This window comes from Cavia porcellus, unplaced genomic scaffold (genome assembly GCF_034190915.1).
Source record: "Cavia porcellus strain 051 isolate PalLab524CR breed Dunkin Hartley unplaced genomic scaffold, mCavPor4.1 scaffold_20, whole genome shotgun sequence".
Classification (NCBI taxonomy): Eukaryota; Metazoa; Chordata; class Mammalia; order Rodentia; family Caviidae; genus Cavia; species Cavia porcellus.
The window spans coordinates 66,224,380-66,248,060 of record NW_026947503.1 but is presented as its reverse complement, the minus strand read 5'-3'; the positions used below and the strand labels follow the sequence as shown (position 1 = coordinate 66,248,060).

The 23,681-nt window shown below is 38.4% G+C and overlaps 1 protein-coding gene across 3 annotated transcripts; it reads right to left on the bottom strand.

Annotated features, from left to right (window-relative positions):
• Positions 1-288: 288 nt before the first annotated feature.
• Ndufv2 (NADH:ubiquinone oxidoreductase core subunit V2) lies at positions 289-23,372 on the bottom strand. Of its 3 annotated transcripts, XM_003464455.5 has the most exons (8): positions 23,196-23,372; positions 15,420-15,485; positions 13,359-13,421; positions 13,159-13,275; positions 10,478-10,646; positions 8,566-8,675; positions 6,430-6,506; positions 289-441 (listed from the first exon to the last, which is right to left on the bottom strand). In XM_003464455.5, the coding sequence occupies exons 1-8, from the start codon at positions 23,244-23,246 to the stop codon at positions 348-350; spliced, it is 747 nt and encodes a 248-aa protein (XP_003464503.1). In that variant the 5' UTR covers positions 23,247-23,372; the 3' UTR covers positions 289-347. The 3 variants fall into 3 exon arrangements, with proteins under 3 accessions (XP_003464503.1, XP_063088037.1, XP_063088036.1); XM_063231967.1 differs by lacking the exon at positions 13,159-13,275; XM_063231966.1 differs by lacking the exon at positions 289-441 and having other exon boundaries at positions 6,441-8,398.
• Between the last annotated feature and the right edge of the window lie 309 nt (positions 23,373-23,681).

The window sequence follows — 23,681 nt, the reverse complement described above, 5'->3', positions numbered from 1 at the left end:
AATGTGTTTTTAAAAAAACACATAAAGCTTATAGAAACAATATTAGCTTACAACTTCTCTGTGGCTAAGATGGGAAAACAAAATGTATTTGAAATTCAACAGAATTTGTACTTCACAGCACCCTAACACTGATAAAAGTGGCCTGGCAGTTGGAAATGGGTGACATTGAAGTAACTGCTAACTTGATCCCGTAATAACATCTTCATAGCTACTGACAACAGACAACATGGACCTACTGACAGCTTGCCAAAATGTACACAGAGCAGGATAACCCAGTAATTTAAAAAGTTTATGTTGAAAGGTTCGCATTTTATTTCTCAGGTGACATATTTACAGCAGAATATAAATTAAAGGCCTGCTTGTACACCAAACCCAGGTCCTTTAGGTGGTGTAGTCAACGAGGTGAGACCTCCAGCTGGCTCACAACAGAAACGTCCACTCCTGAAAAGAAAAGCAAATAATATTATATTTACTATTTTATAACATTTGTTAAATTTTTACTTTTAAGATTTATAATTGTTAGAACAGCTAAGTAATTGTTCCCTCTGCCCCTAAGTGCTAACACAGGTTATATGACCCACAAGATATACAACTATACTTTAATAAACCAAAGCTGTATTTACTTTTTTTTATCTGAATTTTATTTGGATTGAAATTGGCTGTCACAATGATTACAAAAGATATATACACTTCTACACCGCATTTCAAGTTGGATTCCTTACGTAATCTGAGCAGTTAGACTGTCCCTTACTAGCAGTGAACTCTGATTCTTATTTGTATTTGCTTTGTAAAGGCTACATTTTTTTTTTTTAAGTTCCAGGGCCAAACTGGGCATGTTGTTGCACCCCTACAATCCCATCTCTCTGGGAGGCTGAGGCAGGAAGATCACAAGTTTGAGCCCAGCCAGGGCAATTTATATAGCAAGATTATCTCAGAAAAATAAAAAATGGGTTGGGGATTTAGCTCAGTGGTATAAACGCCTGCCTGGCAAATCCAAGGTTGTGAGTTCAATCCCCGGTACCAAAAAAAAAAAAAAAAAAAAAAAAAAAAACAGCTGGGACTATAACTCAGTGCAAAGACCTGGGTTCAATTCACAGTACTGCCAAAAATAGGACTCCAGACCAAGTTGGCATCTATGGCCATAAACAGAAGAAAAACAAAACAGGTCCTGATGGGGGAAGCTGTTAGGAGGCTGTGGAGAGGCAGGAAGAACCTGTGCTTTTCACCCAACACACTGCCCAGCACAGTCCCTTCCAGCTGCTGCCTGACTTCTGCAGCATGGCCTCTCACTTCACTTGCCTAGAATTTAGTTACAAACTTAAATTTGTATCTTTTCAGTCCCTTTTAGCTTTGCCCTTCATAGTCTTGGCATCAGTCTCCTAAAAGTGTTCTTTAGAACTCTCCAATGAAATTCTTTGTTGCAGGGATAAAAATGACACCACGTGATCACTCAAAAGCTTTTTTTCAGGCTCTTTCAGTACATAATATAAGGAACTAAGTAATGTACTACACTAAGACCTAAGCCAGAAATTAGTAACATTTGTATTGTCAGTCTTTTTGTTTGCTATAAAAACCAGATCAAAAGGCAGTCACTGTGTACTTTCTGAAGAAATGTAGTAAAAGCTAAGTGTAGTAAAGCTGAGTGGCAAAATAACATTTATCTTAAATAAAAACAAACATCGGGCATTGTAATTTTCAAATATCAACAAGTTAATTCGGTAGTACCTTAAGCTCAGCTACCCCGCTATCAAATTTTTTACACTACAACATTTCTCTTGCTCAATACAAATGCTGGAATGGAATGTGACTTAAAGGTTTTACTTTAGAAGTCTACTGAAAGCTGACCGTTTGATCCCAAAGCCTCTTACCATCTTGAAGGAGATGGGTCTTTAAATGAATGAGCTCCTTAATACTCACATCACCTTTGCCAATACAAAGGAAGATTACACAAACTGAAGTTTCTAGAGTGCTTAAAAGGATTTTGGAATTTTATAAATGGAAGTAATTTTTTAGATAATCTAGCTTAAATTTTTCTAAAGTTTGCTCTATGAAACAATAATCCTGCAACATACTTTAGAGGAAATGAAAGTTCCTGCAGAGGTTCTTTCCTTTCTCTGCATTCATACAATGCATATCAAAATACTATGAAGGCTATAAAATCTTTTGTTTAGTCATCTAATCACTTACTAAACAAAAAAATCATTTTCTGATACTGCAGTACTTAAAATGGTGCCTATAAGTTACTTCTCATCTTCATTAAGATTCAAAAAGTAAATACAGTTTATTAGCTATTCCAATACTTTACATGTATGTACTATTTTAACTTATTTACATTTGAAAATCACAGCCTTCCTGTGAGTTTTTATGGCTTACAAAAAAAGTACTATGTTCAGACTATTTTATGTAACTTTAATGCTCCCCCGCCTTCACTTTCTCTACTTTCTGTATTAAAAATCCAGGGTCTACAACAATTGCACTGCAATTGTTGCCTCGTTGTCTATATTTTATCTTGGGCTAGTACCTTGTGCACACGACAGATTCTTATATACTTTAAGATATCTTACAAAACATGAAGAATATAAATTAGATGTGAGTTATTTTGAAAATAGGCTTAGAAGTTATTTTTTGTGCCTTAAGTTGAAAATAACAGCAATCTGGGCACATAAAGTCAAGATTAGTATTATCTCACCACCATTTAATATTTTCTTACATTTGACAAAAATAATAAAACAGTTTTGAATCACAGTAACTAGTGTTGACTAGGGTAGACCTGATGATAGTACTCAGCAATCAGTTACTACTGAATATTTTTTCTTGAGCTCTTCATTACTCTAAGACAATTAGCACCTCTTTCAGATATTAGAACCAAGAGTTTTATTATAAAAATACTGAAACAATTAGCTTTGGTTAATGTAAAGAATAACTACATTAAAAAAAATCTACCACATAATGCTTACTGTTTACTAGCCCAATCTTGTTCATTATCTTATGCATCCAAGATATTAATTAGGGGGAGGAGAAGTGGAAAGTTCTTGTTTTCACATGCTGCTGGTTACATTCCTGTATTACACTGTGCTCAAATACAAGTTTTGGACACCACCACGAGAGATGCTGTACAGTTACTGAAAAGTAAGTAGATCTATGTCTGCATTTTTAAAATAAGAAGTTACAATAGGGGGAAAAAAAACAGGTTCAGACGCTAGTAATTCCAAAGGTTCTGGCTTATATGAGAACACTATGGACACAATCCCAATGAAGGAATATAAGTATTGATAAGCAGTATCGGGTTAAAAATGTTTAACTGAGTCAGAAATGGTGGTGCACACCTGTAATCCCAGCACTTGAAATGCCAAGACAGGAGGATCATCTCAAGTTTGAAGCCAGCCTGAGCTACACAGTGAATCCAGGCCAGCCTGAACCACAAAGCAAGACTGTCTCAAAAAAAAGCAAGGCTTAATTGTGGTGGAACCTCCTCCTTACTAATGTCAAATTATAGTATCTCATTTAAAAAGAGGAAATCTGATATCACTCATGGCACTCTTACCTAAAAACTTTAAACAGCAACTCCTAGTAACTAACAAATCCCCAGATTAGTATTTCCAGCCTTCATTTATCCCCACATTGTAGGATCATATGACCTGAGAGGATTCTGCTATGAATGTTCGACAGGCATGCCTCCCGCATCCTAAACAACAATCTTGCTTTTCCTCCTCAAACTTGCCATCCCTCACATCTTCTCCATTTTAAAGGACTCACAGAAAGGCTTCAATCAAAATGATAGAAATCCCTCATAATTCCTCAGTTCAATAATACCCACTAAATTCTAAACTATTTTCCACATAGCGCATAAGACAGTACTTTCCACAAGACCCACACTGTAAACATCCTAGCTGTTGTTATACGTAGGCTCCGATACAGCTGAAGCTGCGGTGCTGACCTTTCAGGCTCCTCATGCAGCTCTCTGCAGCCTCAGACCCTTTGGCCCTTAGCACCGCCCCCCCCTCTTTAAATGGTTCCTGCTAGCTCTTCATTCAGACCTGACTTCAGTGCTTCCATCTCAGAAAGGTCTCACCAGATGGAATTAGGAGACTCCTATTCTCCATCCCTATTGCTGTCTTATTTTTCTTGGTAGCATTTATCACTTAGCTATTTGTCTCCACCATAAGTGCCACTACACATACACACTTTGTCTTGTTCATAACAGACATGTTGGTAAAATAAATGAATGCTGAGTTCGTAATATGATAGTGGACAAAGCATTCCAGTTTGTGACAGGAGAATAATACATTAGTAGATCGATGTCTGTGACCCACAGGGTTCACAAGAAGGGAAGTAGGAAATTCTATGTAGAATTATGACCACAGAATTATAACCACCTCATCAGAAGAAAGGTGGCCATCTAAAGAACCTCACTAGATTTCACAAGGAAGCCTGTACATAACAATATTTTTTTTGAAGTATCCAAAATTTGAAAACAAAGGTAAATCTGAACCTGAAAGAGTCTGAGGCCTATGGAAAATACTATGAAATACAGACTTCCAGGGAGAAGGCAGCAATCAACATGTGAAACAAGAGTAAGTAAGGAACAGGACCACTGGCGCAGAAAGATAGTATAATATCACATGACAAAGTTGTTTTTTTTTGTCTTTCCTTTTTATCGGTACCAGGGATCGAACTCACAACTGCCTGCTTGCAAGGCAGGCGCTTATGCCGCCGAGCTAAATCCCCAGCCTGACAAAGTCGTTTTATTTGCCTCCAGAAGAGAAGGCAGACAGTGAAAGGTTTTATCTTAGGACAATGCTAATGTAAACTGTGTGTGTGGTGGCACACACCTACAATCCCAGTACTCTGGGAGGCTAAGGCAGGAGGATCAAAAGTTGAAGCCCCCACTGGGAAAAGTAGTTAATTTGGGGAAATCCTGTCTCAAGACAGAAAGTAAGGGGGGGGGGGATGCAGCCTAGTACAAAGGCCAAGTTTCCAAATCACAAAAACAACCAACAAAACACTGCAAGTATAGCTCAAGAAAGTTAGGAACTAGAAAGAAAATACCGAATCTCTTCAAGCAAATTATGTATACAGATTAAGGATTATGTGTCTCTTACAAGTTTTAATAATCAGTAGGGGCCAGTTGGTGTTTCCAAATTTAGCTGTACTCATTAAGTAAGATTGTTAGTCTGCCAGTATATTTCTAGAGAGCAAATTGTTGAATAGCTCTATACTCTTTCTAATTCAATTTAAGGGAATTGTTATTTATAATAAATTAGGGTGTGGTGGCACATGCCAGTAATCCCAACACTCAGAGGTGAGGCAGGAGAATCACTGCAAGTTCAAGACCAGCCTGGGCTACAAAGTGAGCTCACGGCCAGCCTGGACTGCATACTGAGACCTTGTCTCAAAAAGACCCCGCCCCCAAAGAAATATATTTTGAAACAAAAAACACATATTTTAAACATCAGAATACTATATGGTCACTAAAACCTATAAGTGGGTTGACAGAAGAAAAGTTTATATAAAAATAAACAAAAAAAATACTTATAGGAGGGTCAAAGCTGTATAAGAGCCATACAAGCTGTTGCTAATATTAAAAGAACTTTGAATGTTCAGCTATGAAATAGGGTCACGATGCTTCACGATGATGGTATGTTCGGAGAAATGAGTCATCAGCTACTGTCACTGTGTGAGCATCAGAGTGCACACACAAAATCCACCTCAGTTGTGTGTGTAGCCGACTGACCCTTGGCTACCATCCTAGAGTATATTACCACACTGAACACTGCAGGCAGGTGTAACACAAGGTGAAGCATTTGTATGTCCAAACATGTCTAAGCTTAGAAAAACATACAGTAAAAATACTAAGTAATACTAAGTAATAAGAATGTTTCGATGACTACTGTGTCTGTGGTCTGTTGTTGACCAAAATAGCGTCATTCGGCATATGACATTACTGTGATTAGATTATGTCCCACATCAAAGTCACAAACCAACTAGAAATTCCATAGGAGAACCCAAAACTAGGTCATATCAGAAAACACAATGAAAACTGCGAAAACTGAATCTGACCAACAGATATGAGGATGAGAAGATAGTTATCTCACATACAGAATAGGCATTAAATCATCTTGTGTTGGAAAGTAATGTTCAGCTGGAAAATAGAGACAGACTTTGGCTCAATCTTATAGCAGTATGAACTTTTAACAGAAAAGATGTATAAATTTTCCTTTACAAATATTCAGGCACGTATCAGATGACGACCTGGTGGTATTTTAGAGAAAAAGATTCTCTAGAAAAACAATTTGGTTTAGGTATTATCCAAAGTTCTTGCCAACTTCTATGAACTTGAGATAAAAAATTTTAAAAATTAAGTTTACAAAAAACATTAGTTTAGGTTAAGCCATTAAAACTGTACTATACATATAAATGTCAGCATACCTTGGCCCAGGTTTTGGAATTTTCCCAGCTTTCAGCTCATCAATAATTTCTTCAATATCCTTAGGTGTCAGATCCTCCTAAAAAAATTTATAGCAGTCACTGAAATTATTTCCTACTACTGAATTCTTTTTTTTTTTTTTTTTTTTTTTTTGGCTTTTTCCTTTTTATCGGTACCAGGGATCGAACTCCCGACTGCCTGCTTACAAGGCGGGCGCTTATGCCACTGAGCTAAATCCCCAGCCCCTCCTACTACTGAATTCTGTGCATCACTTCTTGGCCTTTAGATCAAGTGGAATACGTGAATCTGTGTAAATGCTCTATACCAGTTAGTTTATTGTCTTTCTCTCAATTCCTAACATAGTTGCCAAAACAGAAAAACTGAGTAACTCCACTATGTAGGGCATACCACTCAATATAAATTGACAAGAGCTACAGCTGAAGAAGAATCAGAGTGCGTTTAATGTGAAACGTCTGCATCGGAGTCGTAAACCTACTTGAACCTGTTTAGAGGATTAGATGAGAAAATAAAGTAGAAATGTGTAAAGGAACAAGTTCATTAGCTACTACATTCTTTAAGTACAACCAGTAATTAGCACCAGAAGTTACACTAATTTATAAGGAGATTCCTTAACCTAAAGATGTTAACTACTACCAACTGAAAGAATCTCTTTTTCTCTCAGACTGTCTACTTGTAGGTTACTGTACTTAGACTTATACTTCATATAAAGCCTGGACTAATTCCCATTTAAACTGAGAAATAATTATCTAGAGTCCAAAACCCAATGAAAATCAGGGGGACAAGTAGAACACCGAGCAAACTTGGCTTCAGGGTTTAAAAGCCTACAGTGACAAAGGACAAAACGCAAACCCAGCCCAAAAGTGTCTACCAAGACCATCTAGCTTTAGATCCCCCAAAGCTAAGCCCTCAATGTGAAGGTAAACTTCAAATAAACTGTCCCTCAAAGGACACTATTGAAATCCAGCCCTGGGGAGAGGAAAGCCTGCAGTGTAAGGAGATAAGCTTTCTGGGGTGGTAGGAGAAAGTCCAGGAGCAACACAGGCAAAGCAAACTCCTTAACACATTCACAAACGAGTCACAGCTGCAGGGCAACTTCAACCACAGGTGGTACATGCATGACTGTCCTATTAGGTGGTTTTTTATTGACTTTATTAGTGCCACCTGATGGGATAGTCATGCATGTACCACTGGTGGGGTTCAAGCTGGCAGGAATGTGTTAAACAATCTATCATTACAATAAGAACTTCTAAAGGATTTCCATGCACAAATTCTTAAGTGATAAAAGCTAACAAATGAGCACAAGTGAAAACCAAGATATAGTTAGCACAGCAACCAATGTACAAGTGGTAACTAAAAAATCCTACACATTTGTATATTACGAACTCATCTGAAAAACTTAAGTCTGTCAAAGAAAATCAAAAACACCAAACACATGAGATGCAGCTAACATTACTTAGGAAGGTATATATAGTAGTGCCTCGGCTCATGAACCATTTTGTTTGCAAATAATTTGGTTTACAAACAGAAGCATTTGGCAAAATTCTGTTTGTTTGCAAACTACATCGGTTGACAAACACAACTACAACCATCTTTCCCACACAAACATCGTTTGCAAAATTGTGGATTAAAGTTCACTGACCAAGGTACCACTGTTCTATTCGTAGAACAAGCAATATGAACATTAGTATGGGTTCATACATAGAAAGTTTAAGAACATAAATAAAAAAATATCATTAAATGAATGATTCTGGATATCTTTGAAGATGAAAGAAGCAGAACCTGTACCTACAATTTATTTCTACAAATACTGACAACAATGACAATAACAACGTAACACTACCTGAAGTAAATGTTGCAAAATGTTACCTTTAAGCCTGGGTTGCTATACAAGGGTTATTTTCTGTATTTATATGTAAGTGATTTTTTCATAAGTCTTAAGTTAGTCATCTTCTGGAGAAAGATACAAAAATGTTTAAAGAACTTGTTAAAACCTGTAGTATGTATACTAATGGTTTTGTCTAAATGAACAATTATGAAACCAGTATCTACAGGACATGGAATCAGTATTTCAAATACAACATCAGAGGACTTTAGTTTACATTAAGTGGCATACTTACATAGTAGTTGTCATTTATTTGAACCATTGGTGCATTTACACAGGCACCTAAACATTCCACTTCTATAAGAGTGAAAAGTTTGTCAGGTGTAGTCTCCCCAACCTTTATTCCTAAAAATATAGAGATCACTGTAAGGACCAGTTTATAGCTTAACAGCAATCTGGTTTAAGGGCAGAAGGGGCTGGGCACTATAAACTATAGACTATTACAAAGGTAAGGGGTATAATCAGACTATATGGTGAATGTTTAACTTTATAAAAATGTATTACAGTAAGAAACACATGCCATTAAGCCTCCTTGGAATATTCCCTCTTTGCTTTGAACACACTCACGCTCTTGTTCTTGTCACTTTGAGGCAGTTCTGCAAGTATCTTCATGAATGTCTTTGTTGTGCTGTCATGGCTACCTCAGTGTCTAGAACTGACTAAAAGCATTTACCTTTCCTGGTCATTTTGACTTTAGGGAAGAACCAGGGGTTGCACAGTGCCAAATCCAGTGAATAAGGTAGATGAGGACTCATGTTTTTATTTGACAGAAATTGATGTAAATGGTTGGTTAATGTCCAAAAAGAAAATTTTTTTGCAAAAATACATGTTGCCTCAAATATTCCTCCTTGTTTAGAACACACTTAGTCTATTTTTCTTGGCAATGTGTATTTTAATGTAGTAATTCTAAATTTTTAAGAAGACCAACCATCTTTTTTGATGACCCTTTATATACAAAAAAATTATTTTAGAGCATTAAATTTCTTTAAGAAGGAAGAATGCCTGTTTATAACATTCCAGGATTTAAGTAGATATGTTCCTTTTAAAATAATTCAAATGTAGGAAATCATCTCCAATGCCTGCATCTGTCTGTATTCTTTTCATTTTGATTGTGATAACTAAACTACAAATACTAAGGCTGAGGCAGAAGGATCAATGCAAGTTTGAGGCCAGCCTGGGCTACACATAGTTCAAGACCTGCCCAAATTACAAAGCAAGACTGTCTCCAAAAAAACAAAAAATCGTAATAATAAAAAAAACTACAAATATCATAGCCACGCTACCAGGTTGGCAAATACTCAGAAAACTACTGATGTCAAAGATTATTAAAAAGATGAGGGAAATGGGTAGTAGTACTCACATGTATTTAGTAAAATATGGTAAAGACTGACCCAGCTATTGTACTTACAAATAAGCTCAGTTTAAAACACAGCAAGTATACAAAGGTATGTGTACATGAAAGTAACTGTGGATTAATTTATAATAAAAAATGAGGCAGGCACACATACTGTGCTATAAAAAGATAGCCAGAAATAAAATGAAAAAAAGCAAGCTCAGAAAATTTATGCAGTGAATAATTAAAATGATGTAAAACCTGTAACACATTGTGAACAATTACTAAAATATATACCTTGGGGTTGGAATTTTGGGCTGATTTCAGCTTTCTACTTTATATACTTTATTAGTGCCAAACTGTTTTTTATACTATGTAACTTGTATCCAATAACAAAATTAAAAGATATTTTCTTTTACTTTATCTGACAAATGTAAATGTAGCAATCATAGTTTTATATGGAACAATGCCCACTTATTTTTACTATACTATCGATTTTTAAATTTCTTTTCCTATGAAGCATTCTTACTGTGTTCATATCTTATTCTGTGTAACACAGGATACTATAAAGTAAAATAATATTGTAAACAATGAAAAAGTTTAAACTCTTAGAAGCTTTAAAAATATAATTCATGATTAAAATAGAAAGGTTAGAGACAAACACAAAATATAAAAAAAGGTGAGTAAAATAAGACAAAATTTTACTGGCAAAGTATAGACTAAGATGGCAGAAATGGGAAAACTTAAAATTCTTTCTAAATTTGACATAATGCTACTTTTTAAATAACAGTTACAAATAGAATGTACCCCATACCAAGCTTTTTCTGAATGGCCTCCAGGATGCTGTCAGAGTCTCGCAGCATGCAGGGTGTGGTGGTGCAGACCTGAATATGGTACTTCCCCACTGGCTTTCGGTTGTACATTGTATAGAAAGTTGCTACTTCATAAACTCTCATTGGAGGAACTTGTAAAACTTCTGCAACCTAAAATATTAGGAAATTTTTAAAGAAGTTAATTACAAATTGAACTTTGGATATTTCATTTAAAAAACAATTTTAATGTTGTTTCAACTTGGTAAAATCAGAAAAGTTCTAAGAGAAAGAAAATAAACTTGTACCTGGTAATAGTGATATAAGCCCTTTAATTTTTGCAAATATCTTACAGTTTACAAAGAATCTTTAACACTAGTATTTCCTCCTCCTCCTTTCCTCTCTGTCTCACAAGCTCAGAACATACTCTTCTCTAAGTATTTCAGTATTATGAACTTACATTTTGATCATTTCAGCTCTGACATTTTTTAATTTAAATTGTCCACTTGGTAAAAATTTAGCAATCAGCTGTCAATAAAGGAAAGTTTACCTCCAACCCTTCACCAATTTTTCAAAACAGCCTAATGTGACTTGTAAATACATAGTTGCACAAATGGTATGACAACATAAAAAACGGTTAACTCTTAACTGTTTACATCTAATATCATTACCCTGAGTTTGAAGATTTGTACCTGGCATTCTTGAGAGACAGACAGAGAGAGAGAGAGAGAGAGAGAGAGAGAGAGAGAGAGAGAGAGAGTGTCTGTGTGTGTGTGTGTGTGTAACTGACACACATATGTCAATGCCTGGACATGAAAGTAGTTCATTAATGGCATTTCAAATAACAGGTTGAACTTTCTCATAGCAAGAATTTAAAATAAATGTATTCCTAAAAGATATCTAATCACAACTAATCATTTGTGAGAGAGAAAGTAGTTGTATTTAGTTTGACATAAAACATGTCACAACCCTAGCATCACTCTGATTTAATAAACCTGGAGCAAGGCCCCGATTGTCTGATTTGGAACTGGAATTCCGCCACATACTTCTCCATGCTTTATTAACTGCTAAGGGATTAATGAATGAACTTTCAGATTTTTTTTGTTGTGAAGTTGAATATCTCTTTAAGTTGTGGGGAACTTTAAAATAAAAGTCCTAAATGTAAAATGGAAAGAATCTTGACTCTGCTCTCTATATTCTATTCTATTTCCTGACTCTCCCTAAATAGAATAGGACATTGTGTTTAAATGCTCTCACATTAGCTTTATTTTATTTTGCGTTAAGGATGCCCTCTGCAAGATTTCCACCAGGCATGCTAATATTAAAGACAAATTTTTTGTAAAAAATAAAATAAAAACTAGGATTACAAGCATATACCTAAATCATTTGAAAGTAGGTATTAATTTCTAAAGAAAGTTAAATTCCAAAGAAATATGACATTTATTAAAGACATAAGTATGTCTACCTAACAGTATTTGGCAGGTGGGGAGGGTTGCTGGGAATTGAATCCAGGACCTCACATTTGCCAGGCAGGCACTGCACCACTGAGCTACATTCCTGGCCCTAATTACCAGTATTCAAACTAGCTCTGTAGCATTTTTCATAGTGAAAAAGTTGCTAAGGGTCTACACAATATTACAGATCTGTTCAAGAGATCAACTAAGTCTAAAATTTGCATATGGGATTATTGCACATAAATGGAGGACACTGCTATTCTCCAAGAAAGCAATGGTCTTTCCTAACAGTTATGATCAAGTGAAGTTTAGAAAACGGTATTAAAATGCAGCGGCATCTGTGATAGTTGGTCAAGTGAGGAAACACATATGGCACTGCACTCAGCTCCACTCTGTCACTCAGGAATCGTAACATGGTGGCTGGGAGAAGTCCACCTCACTCAAAATCAGCACTGCTAAGGAAGCAAAAAAAATGAGTTCTCTTAGCCCTAAGTCAAATATCCTTTCTGCTGAGTAACACTGCCAGTCTTAACATTATAACATTATACAACATGGATTCTCATAAAAATCAAATTACATATGGTTTTTGTATGGTACTCTGTAAATAATATGCTGTTATTACCATACAAATGTAGTAATAACAGGATGTGAGTAAACTTAAAATTTGGTTTACTGCTGAGTTACTGTTCAAAAAAAAATAAAATCTTAAAGTACATACGAATAGACTAACTTCATACAAAGTGGGTCATCCACAGCATTTCTGTAGGTTGATTCCAAAAATGGCATAATCAATGGCATGAATCCCAAATATGATATAGTTTGTTATGGCTTGTTGCCAGAGATGAACAATATTAAAAACATTCACATTCACTATGAGATTTTTATTGTAATTCTAGTGTTGAAATACTGAATTTTCAGAATATGTTGTCACTAAAAACACATTTGAGATGTTTTATCTTTGTTATGACCATTTCTCTCAAAATGAAAAAGAGAAAAACAAAACAACAAAAAAAGTTTTACCATTACACCTTCACTATTTTCAGCAATAACAGAAAGCTCTACTTTAGTACAGTGTCCTGAGGAAACTACTAAAAACAATGCAATCCAGGGAAACAAGTGACTGAGAGGCTGCCGACGCTGAGATGGTAACACTCATGATTAGCAGGGACTTCCGCATGTGGATTATTGCACACAGTCTCTCCTCTTTTCTATGGCAAAAGTGAACTCAGTACCTTGTTCATAGCAGAGATGGGCAACCACCCATTCTGCCTTTGGGCTAAGTCCAGGACTGGAAGCACTGCAGCTGCTTTATGCCCTTCGGGGTAGTTTTTTATAATTGCCTCTATCCTCTGTATAGAAGAAAAAGCACCCGTTTTATTTATCTGGAAGCTATTAAATATTTTGTAAGTTAATTATGTTAATTTAGTCATACCTTATAGTTTTCTGGTGTGAAATCAAATGGAGTGTCTGGATTATTCTCAGGAGTATCTCTGTGCTAAACAAAAAAGAAAAAAGCTTTTCCAAAACTATCAAAATTCTCTCTGAAGTGTGAATAAACACTATTCATCACTATACTATGAACAATTATTTAAACTCTCCAGTTTAATTCCAATTGGATGTATGTTAACTTATCCTTCCATCAAAAACAATGACTAAAACACACAGTTGATGAGAGTGCTTACCAAAGTTAGCAGAAATTCAGCTTTAGAATGGTTTTAGAAAACTGTACCAGTTTTCACCAGCTTGGACCTCTGGTGCTGCATGCGTGACTGTCCCATCAGGTGGCTTGCACCACTAGTATGGGACAGTCACACACATACCAAGTAAGTTAAGTGCCTGGCAGCCAGACACAAATTACAGTCCCATCATGAATGGGTTAATGAAGCTTTAATTCCACAATAAGAGTAAATAATTGTTATCCAACTTTATTAGGGATAAGATTTTATTCAGTTATCAAAACATGATCAATTACTGGAAGCCTTATGAAAGTAGGACACAAAATTTGGAGTGTAAACATATGAATTTTTCTAAGATGGTACCAGATTTTTCAATAAATCTGGGATCCAGAAAGGTTATACTGACCCACTACTTTATGTAGTTACAAAAACACATTGTCTTCCCCACAAGTTTCCCACAAATTGAAACCAGTAACATAAGGATGCTTATTTCTTTCTTCTTTAGAGCAAGCTCTCTTCAAAAACTGACAAGAAATGGCAAATCAACAGGAAACTGACTCACATTGAAATTAACAATCAGTGTTTTATATGTGTGGTAAATACAAAACTGAATTTCTTGATACACTAATGCTCAGAGTTTTGCTTTGTAAAAGAATATAAAGCAAAATGGAAACTCTGGACAGTAACTTCAAATATGAAGCCAATCTGATAATGTTTTAGACAAAGGTGATAAAGCAGAAAGTTACTACTTACACCACTAACCAAATTATCATACAGATTACATTACCTTTAAACATTAGGCTGATTCTTGAAAATATATCGTATCAGAAAACATGGGTAGGGGGCTGGGGATTTAGCTTAGCAGCATAAGCACCTGCCTTGTGAGCAGGCGGTCGTGAGTTCGATCCCTGGTACTGGAAAAAATTAAAAAAAAAAAAAAAAAAAAGAAAACATGGGTAGAGGGGCTGGGGATTTAGCTCAGCGGCATAAGCACCTGCCTTGCAAGCAGGCAGTCATTAGTTTGATCCCCAGTACCGATAAAAAAAATAATAATAATAAAAAAAAATAAAACATAGGGAGGACACCTAGTCCTTCCTGAACTGCGCAGCTAAGCTGGAAACTTCAGACTTCTACTTACAGTTAAAACTTGGAAACATAAAAGACCAAATGCTAATGTATTCATTCACTACATTACTAAAATCTGTCAAATTACAGCCTTAGAACCTTCACAGAGACATGACTGTGCTTTCTAAGAACTCAAAAGTAGGGGGCTGGGGATTTAGCTCAGTGGCACAAGCACATGTCTAGCAAGCTCGAGGTCATGAGTTTAATCCCTGGTACCAATTAAAAAAAAAAAAAAAAAGAAAAGAAAAAACAAAACAAAACAAAAAAACGAAGTGTAACGACAATCAGGTTAAGGCTCACAGTAATTTCATCACAGAACAATGTAAATTCCTATTCTGTTTTTCTTGTTCCAATTTATTTATTTATTTGGGGATCAGGGATCAAACTCACAACTTGTGCTTGCCAGGCAGTTGCTTATGCCACTGAGGTATACCCCTGGCTTCTCCCTGGCTCCAATTTAAATGAGAGGTTCAGATGGAATCACACATCTTTTGAAATGTATATTCAGTGCACTATAAATTCCCACAGTGGGCAGCATATACTGAAGAGTATTTTTTCCTCAGTGCTAGGGATAGAACCCAAGGCCTTCCATATGCTAAGCAAGTGCTCTACATGTTCAGCTCAAAATATTTTAGATATTAGTGGATTCCATCCAATTCCCAAGTCTTTTCATTATGAAGAAATCTACTTACCACAAATAAGGCTCCTCCAGCACCATTTTGCACAGCTGTCTTATGCAAATTCCTTATTTGTCTTCCCTGAAGATTAAAGTTTTAAGGTTAGTCACAGCCCATAGTGTAAGATTTACAATTTAACAGAATCAAGGTAAAGAAGTAAAAGAATCTTAAGAAACACAGTTCCACTACCCTACACCCCTGGTCATCTCTCTTTCAGGAGATACGAGGAAATGGAGATCCACAGCAAGCCTAGTAACCTGCCTAAGGTCACATAGGCCAGAACGACTGCGGCCACAGCACAGATCTACTGAAATGTGTTACCCGCTCGCCTACATCCACTGACTCCCACTTGGAGAAATGATGCACCACCCACCTCATGCCTTTTGCTTTTGCCTGAGTCAAGTTGGATGGCAGCTTTCATTTCATGTGGACCTTTGTAAATACGTTTTCATTCTCTATAAATGAATCATATACTCTGAACAAATGAGCCAACAGTAGCCTTCTTACTCAGCTCAGAAACTCCAGCCATAAAAGTGGTTTCAGTGAGCTTCCTTATGATGCGACGTAGACTGGTAACACACACAGCTTTGGGATGAATCTGACTGCTCTCTATTGCACTGCACTGCACTGCCCTTTGCCTTCTACTTCTGCCCTCCAACCTTAAGCAATTGAACTATCACTCAGTCTTGTAATCCTGAGTTCTGTGAACCAGACGGCAGGACACTGGGTTAAACAAACGTGGAACTGACAGAGTTGGGCAATTCAAAACCAACAGAATAAAGAGTAATACAACAGTGACACAGTGAACCCTTTCCCTAGCCCAACTAGTACTTCCATGAAGCACGCACTTTAGCAAGTAAGAAAATATGCAGATACAGAGTGTGAGTCCGAAGTACAAATACAGGAGTGATAAATACAGTTTCAGGATGCTTCTGGGGGCAAGAATACAATCTGAGAGAGGTTCCTGAGGAGGCTTCAACTGTGACTTTGCTTTTCCTTAGGCACCACAATGAATGTAATCATTATGTTCTGCAAACATATATTAATAAATGTTTTTTTAAATTTTAGATATCTGCGCTGGATACGGTAGTGCACATTTGTCAGCCTGGTACCTGGAAGGCTGAGGCAGGACGGTTTCCTTGAGTTCTAGGCCAGTCTGCACTATACAATGAGTTTAAGACTCCATAGTGAGATCCTGTCTCCAAAAACCAAAATAAAAAAAATAAAATGTTGCCACTTGATAGGTAATAAATGGTATTTTATTTTTAAAAAATATTTAACATTAAACATGTATTTTGATCTTCCCTTATGCAGAGCTGGCCAAAAAAAAAAAAAATCATAAAAATGATACATAAAAGTACTGGTAACAAAATTACATTTGGAATTACTAATTCTAGGGTAAGAACAACCCAAAACATAAACTATCATCCCAATTAAATAGACACACTAATGAAAGGGCTGGAAAAATGTAACTGTTTGTTACAACGGTAAGATGATAAAAGACAAAAAATATTTTCTTCTGTTTTTGTCTAGTTTTCAAATTTCTACTTAGCATGGATATATAACACTTAAAGCATTTACTGGATGTGAAACAAAACATCATCTCCCTGTATGTCACAGGGAACACCAAAATCTCTTTAAGAGAGCTTGGGTTTGGGATTAACATTTGATCCCTATCTCCTTAATCCAGGATGTATCCAGTACTTTTGTCTAGAATGTGAATGACAGAGGTGATCTGAGGCTGTTTTGGAGACATTCTCTTGCTGACCTGTAACCGTGGACGTGTGAGAGAACAGCTCCAGTCACGTGAAATCCTAGGTCACTGGTGACAAACCTATACCACATGTGCTGCTATTTGTGTCACTGAAAGCTTAGAAGGTTCACCTCACTGTCCTGGGTCATGACTACAAAGGCTGTCACCTTGACTTATCTTGGTAACAGCTTATGACATCAGACACCTGACACTGACATATAAGGAGACAGATTAGAAATGAAAAGGCCTCTGTCCTTGGCTTACAATGCTCTAATCTGGAAAGAAGTCATTAATGGTTTATTTACTAGCAGTACTAAGAGAACTGAACCCAGGACCTCTGCAGTGAGCTACATCACCAGACTTTATTATTAACTTTGACACTTGGTCTCCTAAGTTGCTTAGGATGGGCTTGACCTTGCCATCCTCATGCCTCAGCCTCCTATTGTGCGCCACTATGCCCTGTCTTTTGTTTTTTTAAATCTTTGCTACCCTTATCTTAGCTCCACAAAAATTTGCTTAAATACTACATATACTATACTAGTATACCTATATATGTAAATACATAAAATATACTAGTATATAGTGTATATAGATACACATAAGTATTATATGTAAACAGCTAAATTTCAGTATCTGAAATAGATTTCTTCAAAATTGTAGGGAAAAGGCTCAGACAATACATGCAAAAGGAAAAAAGGCAGCAAAGCCACAAGGATAAACTGATAAATCCTGGTCCTCAATTCTGCTGACACAAACTTCTCCAGAGCACATTCTGCGCGGCTGTCAGAGCTGCTGCTTTCACTCAGATGTGACTTTTCAGCATACCAAGAAATAATACATGCATGAAGGTGTCTTTATGCTACCCATGGGGGCCTTTTTAATTGGGTTTTACTTAGGAATAACAAGGTATTCCAGAACCCGACAGCTTCAGAACTGCAAACACTACCAGTCAGCCAGATTCACAGAACAAGCTAAGGAGCCGGTTCTCTCTCTAAACAATCATTCTTACTCAATTCAGAAATGTCTAGAGCTCACTACATTCCAATTTAATTAAGTGAACATCAATTGAAAATCCAAATATTTAAAAACTACAGCATAACCTGATATTTAGCACAGAATTAATGTGGATTTAAACTGCATTTTTTTTCTTTTTCCAGTGTTTCAGGAGGAACAAAGATTTACAGCAGGAAACAGTGCTAGCATATTCTTTGGTTACTAATTATACTTTTTTTAAAACTTGGGCTCAGTGACAATACCATCACAAGACTGTAACATCACAATGACAGAAGGATTTCAGACCCAAGCCTCCCCAACACACACACACACACACACACACACACACACACACACACACTAAATCCTCAGCCACATCTTCAGACTTTTTGATACAGGTCCTAATGAATGGAACTCTCAGGATCCTCCTGCCTCAGCCTTCCAGAGTGCTGGGGTTTCAGACATGTCCCACGATGCCCAGCTAAGCCCAAAGCACTTATAATCTAAATCCTATGCTGTTTTTACCAGCCATTTCCTCCTAAGTGCTACTGCTCAAAATGACAAAAACTAAAACTTTACATTTTTGCTAAGAATAAGGTCCCCGAATGACGCTTCCACATGCCCAATTCTTCTTCCAGGTTTCTTCTGAGGGTCCATCTAACCCACTCACATTTTGGTCTGTTACGCTTTGCATTATCAAAGCATACACATGGTAGGGAGAATTTAAGGGACAAGGAAGCTGACAGAACTGCAACCTCACGAGAAAGACAAGACTAAGGTCAGACCACTGAAAACCACTTTTCCTTCATTAGCCCCCAAGGCAGACAAGGGACAGCTCTCTTGGATGATATCTAACATGAATCCATCAAGCCCACTTTCCTTGTAGGTAGTCAAAAAGACTTGAAGTCTATCCTCACATAGACACTAAAGCCCACAGCAGACTTTAGTCAGCATCTTCTGCATATTTTTCTACCTTCATTATGCTATTCTGGAGGTGAAGGACTAAAACCTGTGCAATACTCCATAAATATTATACATTAATTTTAAAAAGCAAAGGGCGTGTTCTATTTCCAATCATCTATTTTAATAGCACCCAAACTGATGCTGGTAAGATCACTCTCTATGTTGTAAATCACGGCTCAAAACCTTAACAGCATTTCATGACTTTCCTCCCAACACTGCAGACTTTTACTACTGTGATAAAACTAAAAGTTTTCCACTCACACTAACTACTAAATTCTGCAATTTAATCCAGTTACTTCTCTACAGTAAGTAATCAAATGTGTCAAATACCTCTGCAAATGACCAAAAGTAACCTTTCCTTGTGCAAAGAAAAGTCATTTTAGGGTTCTGTTTCCTTAACTTTGCTAGTAAGTTCAAGAGATTCTGTACCAAAATTACACCGGGGAAATGGCAGCACTGTATTCAACCTGGTTATGCTATTCACCTACATAAAATGCTCACAACTTACAGAACAGAATCTGAACTCTGTGGCCTACCTACCGAGTGTTTAGGAACCTTCCCCACCCCTCTTTCGTGCTCCTCCTCCTCCATGCACCCTCCTTCACACACAGCTGGCCACTCCCACAAGGTTAACACACTGCATACCTCCAGCTCACCTGCCATAATCCGGGTCACCACCTCTTCTTACCCTCTTCACCCCCAAAGCACATCTCATTCATATACAGTCACAAGGGTAAACAACCAAATATACAACTGAGGTACTGTGCTGCTAAGCTGTGATGTTCCACAGGTTAGGAGTATTAAGGTTTCCACTTAAATTCTCAACCTAGGGTGGATTTTACCTGATTGTAACCCCACTTTAAGCAAAGGAGCATATGTACCATGTTTGGGGGTTTTTTCCTACCCAGAGAAAAATAACTTCCTCTGAGTCACTGAGCTAAAATAGACATCCTTTGAGATGTTGCAAAATTAGGTTTAAGAATCTTTAATGGAATGGTAAAACATTTCATATCACAAAACTTTAAAAACTGGAAAGTGAGAAGCTGAAAGAACCAACATATATATATTATATTTTAAAAAACGATTAAAAATGGAAAGAAAACGCCATCACTGAAGGTGGCACACCTTTAGCGTGGCTGAGTAGCTATTATGAAGCAAAACCAATGCAAAAGAATGACAAACTCTGGGCAAATATTTAGAAAAACAACTTTCTAAAGGCACTGGAGAACAAGCAAAAGCAGGTCGACATAGGGAGAGTCTATGTCTGGAAGCAGTCAGTAAGGTTTGGTTTTTTTCTCTACATTTTTTTTTTTTTCTTTTTCCTTTACCTGAAGGCAGGCCCAGCCTAGCTCCGGCAGAGCAGCTAAAACTAAAAGGAAAACATGCGGCCTTAACCTATCAGCCTAACCATGTATTAACATGCATAATGGGTCTGAATGGCAACTTATACCACCAGTGGTACAAACAGATCCAATCACTTTTATCAGTGTCTTTAACTGAATTATTAAGCCACCCAGTGGGACAGTCATGCGCGTCCTGTCACTGGGCCCAGCAGTCAGACAGCCATCACCACGAGAAAGTGGGAAGTGTCAGAACAGGTGTGGTTAAGTGCCACACTATTTACAGATCCCGTGACAGACTCAGATCACAGCCCCACTGAGGAACTGCACCAACACAAGGGAGATGGATAGCAACAATAATATATGGTCGTCTTTGAAGGAGAAAACGTCATTCAAGAGCTCTGAGCCACTATCCAAATTATTCAGCATGGGTGGGGGACACATAAATACCTTCAAGGGAAAAACGTGCAGATTACTAGACAATTTTAAGACATCTATAGCCATGGTTAAGTGTGTAAGGAAAAGTAACTCCTATGACTGAGAAAACATACTAACACTTGAAAATGCCACTATAACCCCTTCAGCGACCACACTAAACGCAGTAGCTCAGGAACAGGGCAATATCAAACAAGAAAAACAGGGACAATTATGAAGGAAGAAAGGAGTAAGCCTAGCCTAAGTCTACTGCTCCATTATTCATAATTTTTAGTCCGTTATTACAGTGCCCCAAGGAGGTAGTAAACCACGCTACAGGAAGGAAAAAAGGGCTCCAAGTCACAATTTACAGTACTAAGATCTGGGCTTGTATTTTTTTTCTTTTTTGATGGATGGTGCAGTGCTGGTGCTTGAAAACCGCAGCAGATCATAATCTAATGAGCTACACTCACAGCTCTAGGCATTTTAAAAGCAATAAACTAAAGAGATTTTTGGTAGAAGACTTGGAGCTAGCCATTAATGGAAAAATTACATCGGAATAGGCAATTTCTCTGAAATTTACATGGTCAAGGTTTCTCTCTTAAGACAAGAACTTTCTTAGTCAGACCTTATATTTTTCTTGATTTTTCTAGGCTTATTCTGATATGCCACTATTTGTGAAAGATGAAAACATAGGACATCCTCACAGTGCAATGCTATGCAGCATTAAATGACAGGACAGAAACATATACTGATACGCTGATCAAAATACATTATGGGGAAAAGTAGGCTACAAAACAACGTAATACTTTATAAATATCAAGTATTTACAAATGTAAATAAAAAAGTAACCATAGAAATCATAGTAAGACTATGGGCTTTTTGAGCTTATTCTTTTTGCTTTTGGTATTTTTTTCCTACAATATATTACTTGAGTAATTTAAAACATTTTTCAACAAATATTTATTTAACATATCACATACAAAAGTTTTCTTGCAGAGGTTAAAGCAGCTTCTTCCTATACCTTTTGCTTCAATAACGAAAGAAACAAACCAGGGTACTTTTACTTCTACTCTTCCTCTGTCAACAGACAAGGTGTGATCATCATCTCACATCTGAGGTTTTACAAAAGCGTCTTCTGGCCACTTCTCTGCTTCTGTGTCCACCGAAACCCACTCTGTCCTTGGTCCTATCCAGAAATCCATCCCAAACGGAAACCAGATCACATCCACTCACTGCCTTGAATTAAGGTAAAACCTGATTTTTCAGTAGGGCACATCTCCGCCCATCTCTGCCTCCGGTAGGAGAGCTAGGTGCTCACACAATGAAGCTTCTTCCTGATGCTACGTTTCTTTTATATTGTACTGTCTACCTAGAATGCCTTTTGACGTCTTGCTGGTATTACTTTCGGGAAAAATCTTAGCCCGCCTTCAAACCAGATTGGATGGTTTCATTCAGATCTAATACTGCATTTTACTTTTACTTTGTGTCTCAACATTCTTTTTACATGAAAGTAAAAACTCCACCAGAACAAGCGTGGTTTATATCCATTTCTGATAGTACCAACCTCAAAAGAGATGGAGAAAATGATATTTACCATTATCTGGCAGAGCAAGACGCTCACTGTAACCCCGTGGCAGCTGCAGCCAGCAGTACCTTACGTGTTTACGAACACTCAACTGCAAGCGGAACGACCCCTTCCCACGGCTTGGGGGACCAAGGACGAAGGTCAAGGTAACAGAGCTACCTGAGGAGGTGCAGCAGCCGCGCCACCTCGGACTCACTCCGGGGCCCAGAACTACCTACACCGACGCCCGCCGGCTCCTCTCTGAGGACCGACTCAACCCGCTTCACTGCTTAAAAACCAGCCAACCGCAAACTGGGCTTCTTTCCAGCAAATGCCTTCTTATCACCTTTCCAGCTTCTCCATTTCAAAGTTAACTTGAGTGTTTCGAGCTCCCTGCAGCTCAGCTTCCGTGTGTCTAATGCAGAGACGGACCTGGACCTGGACCTCAACAGGCACAAAAACCCCTCGAGTCCTCGGCAGGGCGCGGGTGTCCGCAGTGTCCTTGCACAGCTGGTTTGGCGCGATCGTTCACGGAGCGCTTCCCAAGTGCGGGAAATGCAGGCCTGACCGCGGGTATCTGGACCCCGCCCCCCGCCCCGCAACCCGCGCCGCCGACCTCCCCGCGCGACATGACCAAGGCCACAGGGTCCTCGCCCCGCCGCAGGCCGTCCAGCGCCCAGGCTCCGCCGGCGCCCGCCGCGAAAGGAGGCCCGAGACCCGCGCAGAGCGGCAGCAGAGCCGGGCTTCGGCAGCTTCCTTACCCACGCGGCGGTGAGGCCGGCCGTCCGGGCCCGCAGTGCCAAGGAGAACATGGCGGCCCCTTCGTACTCCGTTGCCGGCCGCCAAGGCCTAAAGCCCGAGTGCGCCGAGACGCACGGCGTGCGCGCCCCCGAGCGAGAGGGGACGCACGGCCCGCTGCTCTCTGCGCCGATGGATGGGCGGGGCCAGTGGGACGCGCGGGGGTTGCTGGGCGCGGGTGGCGGAGAGTTCCTGGACAGAGGCGGGCGGGGGAGCGGATGGACTTCGATGGCTGCAGGGGTAGCTGTCGCGGGTTTTTGAGGTGGCACCTTTGCTCTGCGGTTACCTGGGAAAATGCAGCGTCAGCCTGGGTTATGTGGCGAGCGTCCCCCCGGGGTAGTCTGGGGAAGGTGGACCAGTCCTCTTGTGTTGAAGTCCTTCCCTGTAATCCAGCGCTCGTGATGCTGAGACCGGAGGGTTGCAAGTTCGGGGCTAGCCTGGGCAACTTA